Source organism: Styela clava, chromosome 7, assembly GCF_964204865.1.
Source record: "Styela clava chromosome 7, kaStyClav1.hap1.2, whole genome shotgun sequence".
Lineage (NCBI taxonomy): Eukaryota > Metazoa > Chordata > Ascidiacea > Stolidobranchia > Styelidae > Styela > Styela clava.
This window is the reverse complement of record NC_135256.1, coordinates 10916923-10934265: the sequence shown is the minus strand read 5'-3', so window position 1 is coordinate 10934265 and position 17343 is coordinate 10916923. Positions and strand designations below refer to the sequence as shown.

General features: G+C 32.7%; 1 protein-coding gene across 1 annotated transcript; it reads right to left on the bottom strand.

Moving 5' to 3' along the window:
• Nucleotides 1-37: 37 nt before the first annotated feature.
• LOC120327787 (tyrosine-protein phosphatase non-receptor type 11-like) lies at nucleotides 38-17085 on the bottom strand. The gene is made up of 15 exons (XM_039394146.2): nucleotides 16859-17085; nucleotides 13839-13947; nucleotides 12365-12487; nucleotides 11110-11304; nucleotides 10338-10500; nucleotides 9625-9855; nucleotides 9030-9126; nucleotides 8761-8840; nucleotides 8448-8603; nucleotides 7905-8036; nucleotides 6126-6239; nucleotides 5110-5218; nucleotides 4210-4361; nucleotides 3326-3474; nucleotides 38-3006 (listed from the first exon to the last, which is right to left on the bottom strand). Exons 2-15 carry the CDS (start codon nucleotides 13856-13858, stop codon nucleotides 2895-2897), a joined length of 1833 nt encoding a protein of 610 aa, XP_039250080.2. The 5' UTR covers nucleotides 13859-13947; nucleotides 16859-17085; the 3' UTR covers nucleotides 38-2894.
• Nucleotides 17086-17343: the final 258 nt, after the last annotated feature.

Here is a 17343-nt window from a genome sequence, read left to right as displayed (position 1 = left end):
CTCGTCCTTCTTTCAACCTTATTCAATCGGAGAAAACTTCAGAAGAATTAACATACATTTAATTACCATGATTTGCAACCACATATTTGGCAGTCCATTATTGTTCAAACTTTTGATACACTTTTATAAATACATACAATACATAAGTTAATAAAAACAAATAAAAAATACCAGCTTCAACAAAGCAAAAACAGCTCATCAATCTCAAGGACAACACGTTTTTCATTCTAAAGACAACAAGGACAGATTGTTGATGTTATCTTATGACCACGGTACAAATTGTGTAAAGTTTGATCACATAAACGGTGACAATTAATTCGAGCAACCCACAATGTTTAATGTCTAAATCATGTTATAACTATAGTTGTAACAGTTTCTTATTGTAAGGAAACGTGGAACAGACACTTGAAGAACGAAAATAGAAAATTAAATTACATGGATGATTATCAAAGTCCCAGACTTGAGAGGATTTTATGATAGGTCCGATAGTGAAGATTATAGAATATCGTACACAACAACTGCCAGTATATTTTATTTATGCAGAAGGGCCCTTGCTTGCTGTAAATGAGCATAATATATAAAAAGAATTCAAAAAATACTAGAAAATGATCAGCTAAGTGAAACTATGATAGATAGATACTTGAAACGATTAATATTAACATGGTTCAAATGTCAGGAATACAAAAATGTGAAATTCAAATAATATGCAACAATAAAAAAAATATAGCACAATATTCTGAGTTATCAATATTATCATTTAATCCTTAATGCAAGCAATAACAACTTTGCATAGCATTGTATATTTGGTACAAATCATACTCAACAAGAGTTTGATATTTTGTGAGTAGATGCCATTGGACATTCTCAGGCATTCCAAGCATGTCTAGATATAAAATTAGTTTGAAAAATTGTTACCGATTTTACATACGACTAATCTGTCTCATACTACAGTTCTGCAGCCGTGTTTTTTATTATGTTGAACTGGGTATTTATTTATTTATTACAGATTCGATATCGGCATGAGTGATAGTTTTGAATAATTCTTTCCTTGGAAAATTGATTGCCAATTTTTTTTGTCCATAAGTGTCGGTTACTCGAGCAAAAGCTGAATATTGTAACAAATAAAATGTAGAAATTTTGACTTCCTCAAAGTCAGAATTTCAAATTTTACAGCAACACAAAAAAAATTAAATTGCCTACATTTTCTTAAAGGTTTATTGAAGAACGATTGCATGTGCCAAAGTTTTTATTATCAGAATCAATTTTCCTCGAGAGTTTGAAGCTGGTATCAAAATCCCCATAAAGCTGTAGTCAAAAATTTTTCCAACTTAGACCCGCAAGATTTATGGTAAATTTGGTGATCATGAAATCAGTGTGCACGCATAATAAATTATTTCCTTATTCAATATACCTAGTCCTTACTATCTAAATATCTCTTGCCTAGAGACATATTCATGAAAAGCATTATAATATATTCAAAATGGTAAAGCAAAATTAATTCTACGTATGGCGGTTATTATGTACTGCTCACATTAAATATTGTGATTTTTTAAAGGCAGTAATGCAAAGTCTTGGCGTTTCCTGCAAAAAAATCAATGTAATAGTATTTGTATTTTTCCGAATAATTCATGAAAATGGCCAATTCAAATTTCATTTAAAGTTCCCTTATTGAGAAAAAGCCATTAAATGCATGATTTTAGATTTCAGGTAAGATAAGATAAACAAAAAGAATGGCGTACTTGTAATTATTGAAATATTTATAAGCGCACAAACTACTAACATAATTTCAAAGCAAGAATATATTTGATAAATGTACGTAAGTTTGATGATTCATACAAGAAAGCATGATACATAAAGACATTCCATCATTTCCGACATCGCTTTGTGGAAAACTTACTTTAAACCGCTAGTCAGCAGATAATTATGTTACAAACTAGAGCATAACAACAAATTGATTAGGGAAGGAGCCTATTAATTTTTCTATTATTGAATTTTTAAACTGAAGAAGAGAAAAACTGATAAGATGGCTTAACCATATAACGTCCGAGGTCCGAGGTTCTCATCTGGTGTATGAAAATAGATTAACATTTTTCCCCCAAATGCCATGATGTCCAAAACGAATCGACTATTCGATTTAGTAAATTCATATTTTCATTCAAAATTGTCTTTTTGAGCATTTATTATTTTATGATAGACAAAAAATTAGTTAACTTCTGACAGAATAAAATAGGAAATACTAATTAGAACGAGGTTTATCTAAATTATGGAGTATAACTGAATCTGATTTTTACGAATTTACAATTGTCTCAAAGAATATATTCAATATTTCATATTTGAAAAGACTATTTTACAATGTATTCGAAATACTGAATTATTCAGTTTTGGCCATCCCTGGCAGGGACTTGGTTGGAATATAATAAATAATTCCCCTAAATACATGAACAACAATGATATGATAATAATATTGTCCATCAATATCAAATTAGAATAGATGAATATGACAGTATTTTGGTATCATTAGTAACAGTGTAATAAAAATATTATATAATACCACAAAGTTTCCCACACAGATAATATATATATAGAATTAATAAGATAAGGAGAAATATGAAGTTACCACATATACGATTATTTAAGGTGCCAAAACACGTGCGCTTTATGCATTGTCTTACAGACAGATAAAGCTTACGATTGTTACGAATGACAGTTTGGAGTAATATTTCATGCTCATTCTGTATGAAAAGTTTCAATAATGAATTTATCACTATTCCATATCTAGGAAAGTATTGTTGAAAAGCTGCTAAACATAATCATGCAAATATATTGAAGTGCTTTGCATTGTACTTCACAACAACAGTGTATATTAGCTTCGAACTGAATACGAATGAGATGAATCATCTTTGTAGTTTATCATATTCCTGTTGTGATACTTGTTGTGCACGAGCATTGTTGTAAACATCGTTTGTGTTCTCGTAAATTCCTGCTGAAGGTGAAGATAGACTTTGCCTGTTGATAAATTGCGAAAATATGTAAAATTGTGAAAGTTTAAATATACACAAACACAATACATGGAGTCAAGTTCTTTGCATTGTTTGAGTACATGGATTGATTGAAAATGATGAAGAATGGTTCAATGCTGATTTTATATGGCAAATGTAACAATTACATTTGCTTATAGAGTGATACCTTAGTAGTTGAACGACTGATACTCAAAACAATTCGGCAGTCGAGCATGCCACCGAGTGAAATAAAGTCGAGTATGCAATCTGTGACAATAGACTAACGGTCTGTTAGAATTCGACTACCGGGGTACCACTGTACTTACATTGATGTTGTTCTTGAATCGCTTAAATTTCCGACAGGAGGAATAGGTGAATGTAATGCTGGTTGTGGTGTATGAACTGGTAATTCCATGCCGGCAGTTTCTGCAGTTTGACGAGTATTAATGTACTCTCTACCTTTACCTTTGCTTTTCTGTAAAGTAAATCAACACTTGAGTTTTACATAGAAACAAGAAAAATGAAAACTGTATAAATGAAGCTTGGATAAGGTTCGTGGGTGTTTGTTTCATTTTGAAGTAAAACAAATGCTCTTATTTTATAAACCAAATGATTGGGTGCATAGCAAACAAGTAATCTACAATTTTATTACAAAATGGTTTGAATAAGTAATTTCAAAATATTGTCAAATGAGAGCAGGTTTTGAAAAGTTTTTTGGATGTTCTAACCAATTGAATATCGTAATTTATATGAATAAAAATAAACCTTGTGCATTTCCCACAATTTCAAGTAATGTGAGAAAGCAATTTTCTAGCGACGTGTTGAATTCAAATGCCCCACTATCGATATTTTGAAAAAAGTTCAAATATTTGATTTGTGTAAGGCATCCCTAATTCAAAGTTTTCTATTATGAAAATTTACACCATAAAGAAATAACAGAATTAATAAACAAAAATTACACATTCGATCTTTAATTCAAAATAAACTTGAAATAATATAATGGTAAAATTAAAAATAGTTCAGTGATGTTTCTCTGTTAGTCATAAACATTAACACCTTATGCCAGCACTTCTCAACCAGAGTAAAATAGTTTTGTAACGATTCTCTCTTAGTCCATAATGGGGTTACTGAGCAGTTGCTCGTCTTTCTGGAAACATGGGGGCCCCTGAAAGGGCCACAAGCCATAAAAGGTTAGGAACCACCATCTTACTTGCTCTTCTTCCATTCTTTTTGTTAATGTTTCGATATGTTGTTTAACAGCAAGATAAACAAATTGATATTGAGCTTCTGTTTGAACCATGCCAGATCTTTGACCTCGAACTATTTGTATCGTTCGTTGAATATCTATTTCACAATCCAAACCTGGTGGTAAAATATAACATTTATTAAAACTAAATTAAAATACACTAATAAAATTGATACTGAATTTGATTTGGTTTTAACTAATTGCGAAAATACACATACAGATACCAACTCAAACCAATAACCAAAAAATTATTGTCAGAATATGACACACTGGATGTTTTCCAGAGCATTAACTTATTTAAAAATCAGCCCAGCAGGCGCACAGAGACTTTTTTCACTCAGGTGGAGTTTCAGGTTAGGCGGTAAACATAAGCTCATTTTCATGGTTTTGCCAGCTATTTGTCAGGTTTTAGTTGTGATTCCGAAATTTAAGTAAAAATCAAATAAGTCAAATGTTTTTTGTCTTACAAGAACATTTAGCATAGATGCAACAAATAAAATTTAGCCTTAAAAAAACTTACGATAGACTGGGCGAAAACAAGCTATCGGTAGTTGTAAAAGTCAGTTGGGGTAAATATTTTGAATCAGAATTATGGTTATTGACATGGAAACCCGCTTTTGAGCATTCAAAAACAAATAAAAATCAGGGAAAATATTTCTTTTCAATGGTAAACTATAGAAAGACTTTTTTTCAGAGGCAAGGGCTTGGGAATCAATCATTACAAAATCCATTTGATGTCATGCGAAGACAACACATCATATCCATCAATCTTTCGCAACTTTTACAGCTTCAACATTTGGGTTGCATGATTTTTTGTTATGTAGGCTATAGATATAGATAGAGTTATGATAAAACCAATCATACCTTGCTGTCTTATTATATCAAGTATAATATCAATAACAATAAAAGTTCCAGACCGTCCAATTCCTGCACTACAGTGAACAATGACCGGCCCAGGAGTTTTCAGTGAACGCTGTGAGATAATGGAATTTTATTGACGGTAAATATTGATATTGTTAAACGCTCTTGTAAATGCAAGACAACTGAAACAAGTTGCCAGAGACATTTTCAAAATTTACCATTTTTTCTGGGTTGTAATAAACTAGATAGACAATGTCAAACTGTCAAAATTCACGCCGTTCTAAGAGTAACTCTTTAAGTATCAGCATTTTGTTTAGATGAAGATATGCGAACAGTTCAACAAAAAACGACTTTCAGAAAACAAGAATACCTAGAATAAATTCACTTCCTATATACATAGTTATTGATAACATTACCAATTTTGTTCATCTATACCAGGGGTCGGGAACCTTTTTGGTCAAGAGAGCTCTAAAATATACATATTTCCAATTGCATTTTCGTGCGAGCCATCTAACATTTCTTCACTTAATCAGGCCTGAAACGTTTACTCAAAAGTCAACACATTCCATGTCAATATACATTTAATGTGACTTCTGATGCTGCATGTTGTCGCTGCGGGCCTTGAACGGTTGCTCACATGCAGACCAAGTTGAAATCTACGATACTCATCACCCTTTTTCGTTTAGGCATCTCCGTAGTATTTTAAAACTCTATCGCTTTGTGATGTCACAATATATGTTCCAGAATCCCCATGTTTTGTCACAATGCCTGTCTGGTAATTCTCTTACATAACATAGACACGCGCTGGGCCCGCGTTGTCAAACGTAAATTTTTTGCCATCACCAAAAGAGCCATATATGGCTCGCGAGCCATGGGTTCCCGACCCCTGATCTAAACTCTGTGTGAGTTTCTCGGGGCAAATGATCCAGAATTTTAACAGAAAGTTTGAAGGTCAGGGGCAACAATATGTAACAATGCTAGTTAGTATATAATAAAATCAATTAAGACTAAACCCTTACCTGGCATTCATTAATTTCATGCAAATAATTCAGGACGCCACCCGGATCAGAAGGTACACCATGATCAGGCCATACTTTAAAGTGATGATGATAAACAATTTGCTTGTACTGTGGCTGTAAAAAGATACATTTTACGACATAAGCTTTAAGCTGAATTCATGACTAGTTTGCACCACTTTACACTTTGCCATCAACATAGCTAAAACCAAATATTTTGAATACACCCTAACAAACATTATTCAAATTTTGAAGGTCATAATAGGAAGAGCACACATCATTGCATATTTGTATAAATAGAATTTTATGACGCAAAAAAGTTCAGATAAACATTGTTTTGTTTATTATGCTGTAAAGTTGTCAGCTGTTAAATTATCTACTTTTCTGTCCTATTAATAAAAGTCAACAGTCAAATGTTAGGAATAAAAAATTTTCCATGATAGAACGATAAATTATAATAAAATCTGTGATCAGTTGTTTTGGAGAAAACAAATTACGACATAATAGTATTTGGTAAACTAAATTTAAGTTGGCAAATTTTATAAGCGTTTTTTTATATTGAATAATAATACTATAAAAAATATAATGCATGAAAATAGTTTGAAAATTTTAATTTTAATAGGCCTACCCCACAATATTAAAATATCAAGATCCATGAAACATTAGATGTAGCAAGCAAGTACCATATCATTTCATTTTGAATTATAATAAAATGATAGATACTATAATTTATAAACTAAGTTTGTCAAATCATAACCCTGGCTCCTATATGCATATTGCCATTGATGTGGACTTACAACAAGGACAGTAAGGTAGTAAAACAAAAGTGAATAGAACAATGGTTTCCAAAGTTGATTGACCGGGGGCCAAATTAGAAGTGGAAAGATATTCCTGGGCAAGAGAATGGAGAGGCCGATACTGGTACCGGTACATATAATTAAGATACAATCTAGAACGCTAAAAGGTAGACACAAAGTGTCAAAATATTTCACTTAAGTTTGGTGGGCCATATTAAATTATCAAGGCCCGCGGACTGCGCTTCGGGAACCACAGCCCACAGGTATATAACTTACTGAATGAATGTAAAATTTTATAACAGGAATGACTACCTCAGTAATTATGCTCACTAACACGGTCATTACTATTTGCATCATAGGAGATTTCATCGAATTATGAAAAAAAAGGAAGTGACTGATTTCCAGTTTGTTTTAGTGGTTATGTCACGTATACACAATGAGTGCTTTCTAATTCATTACTAAGCAGGATTTTTTGTCAGTGGGCCATATAACCAACTTCAGACATCTAGCAGGGCCACACAAAAAAATTTAGCAAGAAAGGCAAGAGAAGAGTATGCGGCTATTGCTTATATTTATAGTTATAAATGCACTGGGCAAACGACGAAAGATTTAACACAAAGACAAAAGCAAAAAAAGATTATGGATTTTTACCCATGTGAGCGCTCTGTCAAACTGTTGGATTAGGATTTATGCTTGATGGGGAAAAATCTGAGTATTGCAGAGGGTCGTACTAACTAGCTTGGCAGGCCGGGTGGTGCAGACCCATGCAATAAAGCCTATGCATTAAAAATAAATAGAGAAATATTTTGAAATCCCTAAAACAGACAATAATGTACCAACAAAGCTAATATTGAACATCCTTCTTCATTATATTACATTATATATTCATGTCACAGTCAGTTGAGACAATGATAAACTAAAATCTTGACACGCTTTCAAAAAATCACAATATCCCATAATCTGTGTTTGTGATATTGAAACTTACATCAGATTCTTTAGTGATGACAAACTGTCTCCAAGTATAATCACGAAAAGCATTTTCTTTTGCGTTTAATAATGTATATTCTCCATATTCCTTACTTTCTCCTTCTGGTGGCCAATATCGAACGCATTTATTCTGTTAATACAACATTAAAATTAAATTAAAATTGATTAATGGAGAAAAAAGGCCAACAAAATGAAAACAAAAATACACTAAAAAATGTCCGAGCTAAAATGTCTAAGGAAAAGGTTAGCAGACTCCAAAATATTCTCATAATTTGACTAATAAAATTTCCTTGTTGATAATCTGTAGAATGATTTTGTCAAAATCACAAAATATGCCCCAATGCTCGTGCAATATTTTTTTTAATATCAAAACTAACATCATCCACATTAAACAGTTCAAATCTTATCAAAGTTTATCAGGCTGATCACTAATTTTATATGGACCACGATAAAACATTTATATAAAAAAGTCTAAACAGTAATCTTAAAGATAAGCTATGAATACAACCTGAAAGTTGTAGAACCCATAAAACAAACTTACTCTTCCTCTTTCAACTTCCTTTGTTGTCATTACAATTACTTGTGCTTTTTCCTGTACAATCATTCTCCAGAAATCATTTACAGTATTAACGAGACATCCTTGTGTTGAAATATATGTTTTGCATCTGCAGATTGATGCCGCATCTTCAAAAACGGGCTGAATCAAGAAAATGATTCATACAATCAAATATTTTATTTTCAGTGTTTGAATGGCATTTGAAAAAATTCAACTTATGAACGACCGTTCGTTCTCAAAGCAAAAAAGTGAGAAATACTGCAAAATGTGATACTAGAATATCATCAAATACACTTACCTTTATATAATTAGCATTAATATAATCAGATCCTGGTACATTTGGATCTCCATCTTTCAAAATAACTCTTGTGTGATCAACTGTCAAACAAAATAATAAATAAACAATAAATTCCCTCGAATTAAGGTGGTCTCCAGATTCACCTTAACACAGATAATTCAATTGAAATGGTCAGTCAATCATTTACTAGATACAAATATTAATAAAAGTGATGCTAATAAAAAAAATATTCAAATTTAATGTAAAACAGGACTAAACACCAAACTTACATGGCAAAATATTCTTATATCTGTTCTTTGCTTTATTTTCTGGTTTAGCACCTTCCTTTCTGCTGTATAAATGTTTGCATTCTGTTTGTTGTAAAGCCTACAATACAAAGAACATGTAAAGTTTTGATATTTATAAAAAAAGATTTAAAAACCTGACACATATAAGATGACAGGATATCAACTTTGTAAAACTTTGTTCATTATTTTGGTCTTCTCTCAGTAAATAGTGAAATAAACGAGATTTTGTAAACTATTAGGAGATTTACTCAAAGCAAGGTAACGCGCACTTATTCGGAAATAAAAGAAACTGATCTCTGAGCAAAGTTACCTCATATAAAGAAATACGACGTACATTTTGAATTTATCTATTCATATACACATGATCCTCCATAATGAATGAACTTGGTTATTAAAAGATTAATAAACTCATTTGCATAATTGAAATTTCATTTAAAGTTTTCTCTATTTATATACATAGTTTTGACAAAAAATTGTAGTAAGAAGGCATAAAAGCAACTAAGCAAAATATTTTCAGAACTTTAAAACCACTTTTTGCAATTCAATTCATATACACGTCATTGATTAAAAATCAAACCTCAAATTCTTCCCAAAATCCAGCTTTAGAAGTAGGTTCTTCATTCGATTTTACAAGTTGACTAACTCTTCTGTCGATGTGTGCAGCACTGATTCTTGTAGCATTGTACGGCTGCTTGAGATAGACAACATTACCAGACCTCTCCACCATAGCGTTGTGTTTATAATGCTCCACTAAATCCGTGAGTGATTCAAACCATTGTCCACCACCAATGTCATATTTCCGATCAGCCTGTAATCGTAAATTCATAGTAGATATTATATTTGCAAATTGCAATACTTATCTTAAACAACACTTTTATTTTGTTTATTCAAGCTAGAGTAGATAGTACAGTGATACATAAAAAAAAAAATTCTTCACTATTCCGAATAAGTTCTGAGTAAATCTTTTCCAATATATTATACATTCTAAATTCGGGGCAAGTTTATATGGAAAATCACATAAATCACTATCTTATCTCCATGTTGATCATATCTAAAACGACATAAATATAAAGGTCATTGTTTTCTCGGTTTTTAATAAGGATGTTCTAAATTATTTCTAAATTCAAAACATTTGAATTTCAAATAAATTTGAATATTTGATATTCTTGGACATCCCTGGTAAAAGCCACTGCAGATTCTTTCCACAGATGCATAAATTGTATTCCTTGCTTAAACAAAAGTATATTAATTGAGAATAAGTATAGAAAAAACAACATATTGCCAGCTTACACCATGACGTATCATAATATGAATAATTTTGTCTTCACACCGAACAGAAAGAACAAAATCTCCAGGTTTACTTCGACTTTCTCGGACAAGAAAACTTCCATTCTTGCCTTTATCTGTCAACAAAGTTTCTGCCTGTTTCCCAGACATATGACCATGGAACCATCTAAATATAATGTACAACATCTGAAAAATTACTTCACAATTTTATGAAAACTCTACTGTTGACTGTACCTAATGATAACTCAATGTTTCAATAACTATACTAAGATTTTACACTGTGATACTTCCCACATATACAATTGAGCAACACTCCAATGCCAAAAAAAAAATAAATAAGAAAGATTTATTAGAAAATGAGATGAATAAATAAAATTTTGTTGAACAATATGTAATCCAAGTAAATTTTCCGGCGACCTAGCTTTGGGTCGCGACCCATAGGGCGGGAAGTGCTGTTCCATATTGAACAACCAGGCAACAAGATTATCATATATGCAAAAATTTACTTCATAACATTTTATATGCAAAAATCCTAATTTTGCTGCAAAAATAGATAATTTACAAACTAAACAGTTATTTAAATATTGCAAATTGTTAAAATTAAGAGTTTCAGATATTTTCGATTATAAGTTGAAGAATAATAATTTTTTCAGTTTTTACAATTTTAAAACATATTGTGAAGTTGTTGCCAATCAACTAAATTTGACTGGCAAGTGATGATTAATATTCATTATAAACATAACTCAATCAGCAAAATGTCAAATCCTGCACAAACCTTTCTGATGTTGGATCGGCACAATTGAGTGGATATTTCAATTCAATTATTTCTCCATTTCTCTCTCTGAGTTGACCATGTTTCTCTGTGTAAAACTGGACCAATTCTGTCAAAGTAGCAAATTTTTCTCCTCCATATAAATCGTAGAAATCGCCAGTATTTTGTATTTTGATATGTGTCACTTCATTGGCTCTTCTGTAAAAAAAAATTCATCATCTTATAATTTACTAGTGAACTAATCTAGAAATGTTTGCATCTAAATAAACTAGTGTAATCAATCTTAAATGCAACTTGATTCGTTTCCAATTCAATCTAAATCATTGGTCTTAAACTTGTTAAGCAGTGTCCCCTTTTCGGAATTTGTTAAGTCTCGCGCCCCACCTCAAAAATAACTAGCTAACAATGAGTTACGAATAACAGATAGTAAGACAAAAGTATGTTTAGAATTGGACCGTAAATAAGAAAATAAATGAAGTGTAAATATCCAAATCAAGGCAGGCAAGATAAAATCTAGCGAATATTTTTATCTACAATTCACTTCACGTTCTCTCAAAAAATCCAATTATTTTTTTCTTGGTATGTCATGATTTGATAAAGTATTTGAGCATTAAAAGTGATGAGGTTAGTACAAAATTATTCTTTCCGTTGCGTGATCAGGAATGTACAAAACAAATAGAATATTCAAATTTATTACATTTGATATATAAATCTTCGAAATTTGGAATAATTCAGAATATTCTTATTAAAAATTAACGATTTTGAGTCGTCAGACAAGCGTATCCAAACGTAAATATCTCAACTGATAACAAAAAGCACAAAGAAAACAATGACCTTTTTATTCATGTTTATTTTAGAAGTGATCAACATAAAGATATAGTGTTTTATGTAATTTTCCTGAATGAACTTGCCCCCAAATTAGAATGTATTCAATACGGTGATCGTACATTTGAACCCACATACATTTGAACCCATGTGTATATCCGCGGGTTCAATTTATATGGGTGCTTAAACCCATGGGTTAGGGTTAGTATGGGTTCAAATATCCGTGAAACAAAAAAAATTTCCATAGGTGCAATAGTATGCAGGTTCAATTGTCGTGGGTTCAAATGCAATGGACCCATTCAATACACCATAGTGAAAAATATTTTCTCAGAATGTATTCGAATAGTGGGGTTTTGGCCATCCTTGTGTGTGATATGAAAATAATATAGTGCTTCACAGACATTTTTTAATAAGGCTAAATACAGTACATTACCTGACAGACAATGTGAAATCCCCAGGATTGCTTTTACTTGGTCTGGCAAGAAAACTTCCATCAACACCTCGTTCTAGAAGAAGCTGTTCAGCATCAACTCCATTTATGTTTGGGTGAAACCATCTAAATTTATGAGCAATAGTTTATGAAAGTGTCATCCAAAAATTAGGTCACTATCAAGCGAGGTATGTTGTATTCAAAGTTATACTCGTTCGTTTGTATATAGTGTATCATTTGTTCACATATCGTTTTGAGCTCAAGAAAATGATCCAACGACGAGAAAACGAGAAAAGGTACAACATTGTATACAACATAGTTTGCTCGATTTCGGGTGATTGTGAAAAATTGTTACTAGAAGGTATTGTGGTACAAAACTACACGAGAACAAAAAATGATTATGCCAAGCCCACTCGAAGTACCGTACTTGTGATACGAAACCACATTAGCCCCCTTTGATCAACCAGTTAATCATCATTCATTTGTCAGCATAAAATTAACGTACCATAAGAAAACGCATTTCAAACACCATAGGAAAGTAAATTAAGTTGTGTGACAGAAGTTGCGAAGAATCTCATAAGGTCTTCAGGCAGCGACATATAAAAAGCTCGCTGATTCAGGTTAGTGAGCACAAAAAGTTAATGAAACACCAAAACACTTCAAAATATATTTAAAAAAAAAGCATTTTTGGAAAGCAAAATATTACCAAATATGTTTCATGAGTGGTTTGTAAAAGCAAAACATTCCAGTTATGAGTATGTCACTGTATATTTGATAGTTCGGGTCTGGTATAGTTTAGTACCACATGCGCTTCTAGTTGGCCTGGCTCAACAATTTTTGCATATGTCATATGTCAAGCTCTATGACATCGTGATTGTGACATCGTAGTGACGTCATTTTTGGATGACATAGTCAGGTGAGGGTTAGGAATAACATATGCAAAATTCGTTATGCTACATCCACCGAAAATACTTGTGGTACTAAACTACAGAACTATACTAGACCCAATAGTTCAATGAGAACAGGTTCAATAAGGTTTGGGCAGTTTATTAGGTTTTTTTCCAAAAATCACTGTCTGCTGGTCTCCGGCACGATTTGAATTTCAGTCTTTAGTCTGTTAGTAACCAGAGATGCGATGACCCCACCATAACAATCTGATCTGACAATTGCATGTGCACCCGATGACAATTCCCAAATTCTTGTTCCCAAGTACGTAACACCCAGTCTGCCAGTGGTGGTATTCAGCCGGTTCTATAGAACAGTCTCACAGGAATTTTATGAGATCAGCGAACCGGCCAACATTACTGGTTTATTCGCTAAAAAAATATGACGTTTTGTAACAGAACTGGGTGAAAAATATGACTTTTGTGATGGAACCTGATGACAAAAAATTTGAATCCCACCACTGTGTACACCTACTAATTTTATGACACATCATATTTTTACCAGTCTCTAAGATACCAAATATTGCACTCACCTTCGGGATATCGATGTCATTTTACACGAACGACCGTTAATTCTGAATTAGTTCCCACAAAAGTGAATACATTAGCCTCTGACTACAAACAACTAGGTTTAGTACTGTAGTACGCCACCGCAATGCCAGCAAAATTCCAGCCAAATCTTGAAAAAGTTGTACCGAATGTCATATCGAAGTGTGGCCGTGATTTTATACGAAATATTTGACTATTTCGAATATTTTCGGTCACAGGGGAAAGATTCGAAAACACCACTGGATAAAAGACTACTAATAGAACTTATTCCAACGAAAAAATTGAAGTGACATCCCACGAGTTTTCGAACTTTTTGAGGTTCGAAAATATTCAAATACACAAAAATTGAACTTTTTCAGGAAAAATCGAATTATTTCGAATCTTTCCGGTCTTGGGGGCAAAGATTTGAATATACCATTGGATAGAGGACTAACATAAAAATATATTTCAACAAAAAAATTGTAGTGTCATCCGAAGAGTTTTCGAACTTTTTGAGGTTCGAAAATGTTCAAATACACAAAAATTGAACTTTTTCATGAAAAATCGAATTATTCCAAAATTTTCCGGTCCTGGGGGCAAAGATTTGAATATACCATTGGGTAGATGACTAATATAGGAACACATTCCAACAAAAAAAATGTGGTGACATCCGACGAGTTTCCGAACTTTCTGAGGTTCGAAAATGTTCAAGTATGCGAAAATTGAACTTTTCCACAAAAAATCAAATCATTTCGAATCTTTCCGGTCTTGGGGGCAAAGATTTGAATATACCATTGGATAGAAGACTAATATAGGAACATATTCCAACAAAAAAATTGTGGTGACATCTGACGAGTTTTCGAACTTTTTGAGGTTCGAAAATGTTCAATTACACAAAAATTGAACTTTTTAATAAAATATCGAATTATTTCGAATCTTTCCGGTCTTGGGGGCAAAGATTTGAATATACCATTGAAAAGAAGACTAATATAGAAACATATTCCAACAAAAAAATTGTAGTGACATCCAAAGAGTTTTCGAACTTTTTGAGGTTCGAAACTGTTCAAATACACAAAAATTGAACTTTTTCATAAAAAAATCGAATTATTTCGAATCTTTCCGGTCTCGGGGGCAAAGATTTGAATATACCATTGGATAGAAGACTAACATAGGAACATATTGCAACAAAAAAATTGTGGTGACATCCGACGAGTTTTCGAACTTTTTGAGGTTCGAAAATGTACAAGTATGAAAAAATTGAACTTTTTCACAAAATATCGAAATATTTCGAATCTTTCCGGTTTCGGGGGCAAAGATTTGAATATACCATTGGATAGAGGACTAACATAGGAACATATTCCAACAAATAAAAAGGGTGACATCCTACGAGTTTTCGAACTTTTTGAGGTTCGAAAATATTCAAATACACAAAAATTGAACTTTTTCAGGAAAAATCGAATTATTTCAAATCTTTCCGGTCTTGGGGGCAAAGATTTGAATATACCATTGGATAGGGGACTAACATAAAAATATATTTCAACAAAAAAATTGTAGTGTCATCCGAAGAGTTTTCGAACTTTTTGAGGTTCGAAAATGTTCAAATACACAAAAATTGAACTTTTTCATGAAAAATCGAATTATTCCAAATTTTTCCGGTCCTGGGGGCAAAGATTTGAATATACCATTGGGTAGATGACTAACATAGGAACACATTCCAACAAAAAAAATGTGGTGACATCCGACGAGTTTCCGAACTTTTTGAGGTTCGAAAATGTTCAAGTATGCGAAAATTGAACTTTTCCACAAAAAATCAAATTATTTCGAATCTTTCCGGTCTTGGGGGCAAAGATTTGAATATACCATTGGATAGAAGACTAATATAGGAACATATTCCAACAAAAAAATTGTGGTGACATCTGACGAGTTTTCGAACTTTTTGAGGTTCGAAAATGTTCAATTACACAAAAATTGAACTTTTTCATGAAATATCGAATTATTCCGAATCTTTCCGGTCTTGGGGGCAAAGATTTGAATATACCATTGAATAGAAGACTAATATAGGAACATATTCCAACAAAAAAATATCAAAAAGTTCGAAAACTCGTCGGATGTCACCACAATTTTTTTGTTGGAATATGTTTCTATATTAGTCTTCTATCCAATGGTATATTCAAATCTTTGCCCCCGAGACCGGAAAGATTCGAAATAAATCGATTTTTTATGAAAAAGTTCAATTTTTGTGTATTTGAACAGTTTCGAACCTCAAAAAGTTCGAAAACTCGTCGGGTGTCACCACAATTTTTTTGTTGGAATATGTTCCTATGATAGTCTTCTATCTAATGGTATATTCAAATCTTTGCCCCCGAGACCGGAAAGATTCGAAATAATTCGATTTTTTATGAAAAAGTTCAATTTTTGTGTATTTGAACAGTTTCGAACCTCAAAAAGTTCGAAAACTCGTCGGGTGTGACCACAATTTTTTTGTTGGAATATGTTCCTATGTTAGTCTTCTATCTAATGGTATATTCAAATCTTTGCCCCCGAGACCGGAAAGATTCGAAATAATTCGATATTTTGTGAAAAAGTAAAATTTTTTCATACTTGAACATTTTCGAACCTCAAAAAGTTCGAAAACTCGTCGGGTGTCACCACAATTTTTTTGTTGGAATATGTTCTTATGTTAGTCCCCTATCCAATGGTATATTCAAATCTTTGCCCTCGAGACCGGAAAGATTTGAAATAATTCTATTTTTAATGAAAAAATTCAATTTTCACATAATTGAACTTTTTTTTCAAATATTCAATATTTCCATATCATATCATTATAATAAGAGACAGTAATATTCCCAAATCATCATCTGAATATAAATCCTCCGATAGCGTGATGTCCCAAAGTATTAGTTTTCGTAGAAAGTCAGAAAGTACATTTTGTTAGACCAGGAAACACTTTAATATGAAATTCGGGAATATGAGTTTGATATTTGGCTGGTATTTGGCTAGCATGACAGTGGTGTTTAGTACTGTAAACAGCCAATCTTACGTGAGTGAGGGACTCCGGATTCAAGTCGGGGACTCCGGAGCATTTATTTTAAATTATGTTGTCAGCAGTCGGCCTTGAAATCGAAGTTTCAGACATTCAGAAGTAAATTTCAACCATAAAAAAGTTTATTAAACGTTCCAAACAGTCTCCTGAAAAAGTTTTCATCAAAATTTAATTTACTCGGGAGTCGAAACCTCCGTCAACCGGGAGTCGGAGTCGAACATGGCGCGGCGGCGGTGTGGCTCAACGGGCTAAGCGTTAGGAATACGCTCGCCACCGCACCTCTAATTACTCTGCGTGGGTTCGCAGGTTCGAATCCCATGCAGGGATGGTTATGTGCGAGAGGATTGCTGGACTCCTCGCCGTCGTTGGGTGGTTCACGTAACCGCTGGTCGGTTACGGCTTCCTCCACCACCAAGTTCATGCTTCCGAAAATATACAATACAGTAAAAAACTAATCCCATACCCGA

Bases quoted from the DNA above. Each gene is read 5' to 3' on its own strand.
- LOC120327787 (XM_039394146.2), bottom strand. From the start codon at position 13,858: ATGACATCGATATCCCGAAG. The intron at 10,501-11,109 runs GTTTGTGCAGGA...CATTATATTTAG, and splicing joins GCCGATCCAACATCAGAAAG to ATGGTTCCATGGTCATATGT. The intron at 8,841-9,029 runs GTAAGTTTGGTG...TTTGTTTGACAG, and splicing joins ATATAAGAATATTTTGCCAT to TTGATCACACAAGAGTTATT.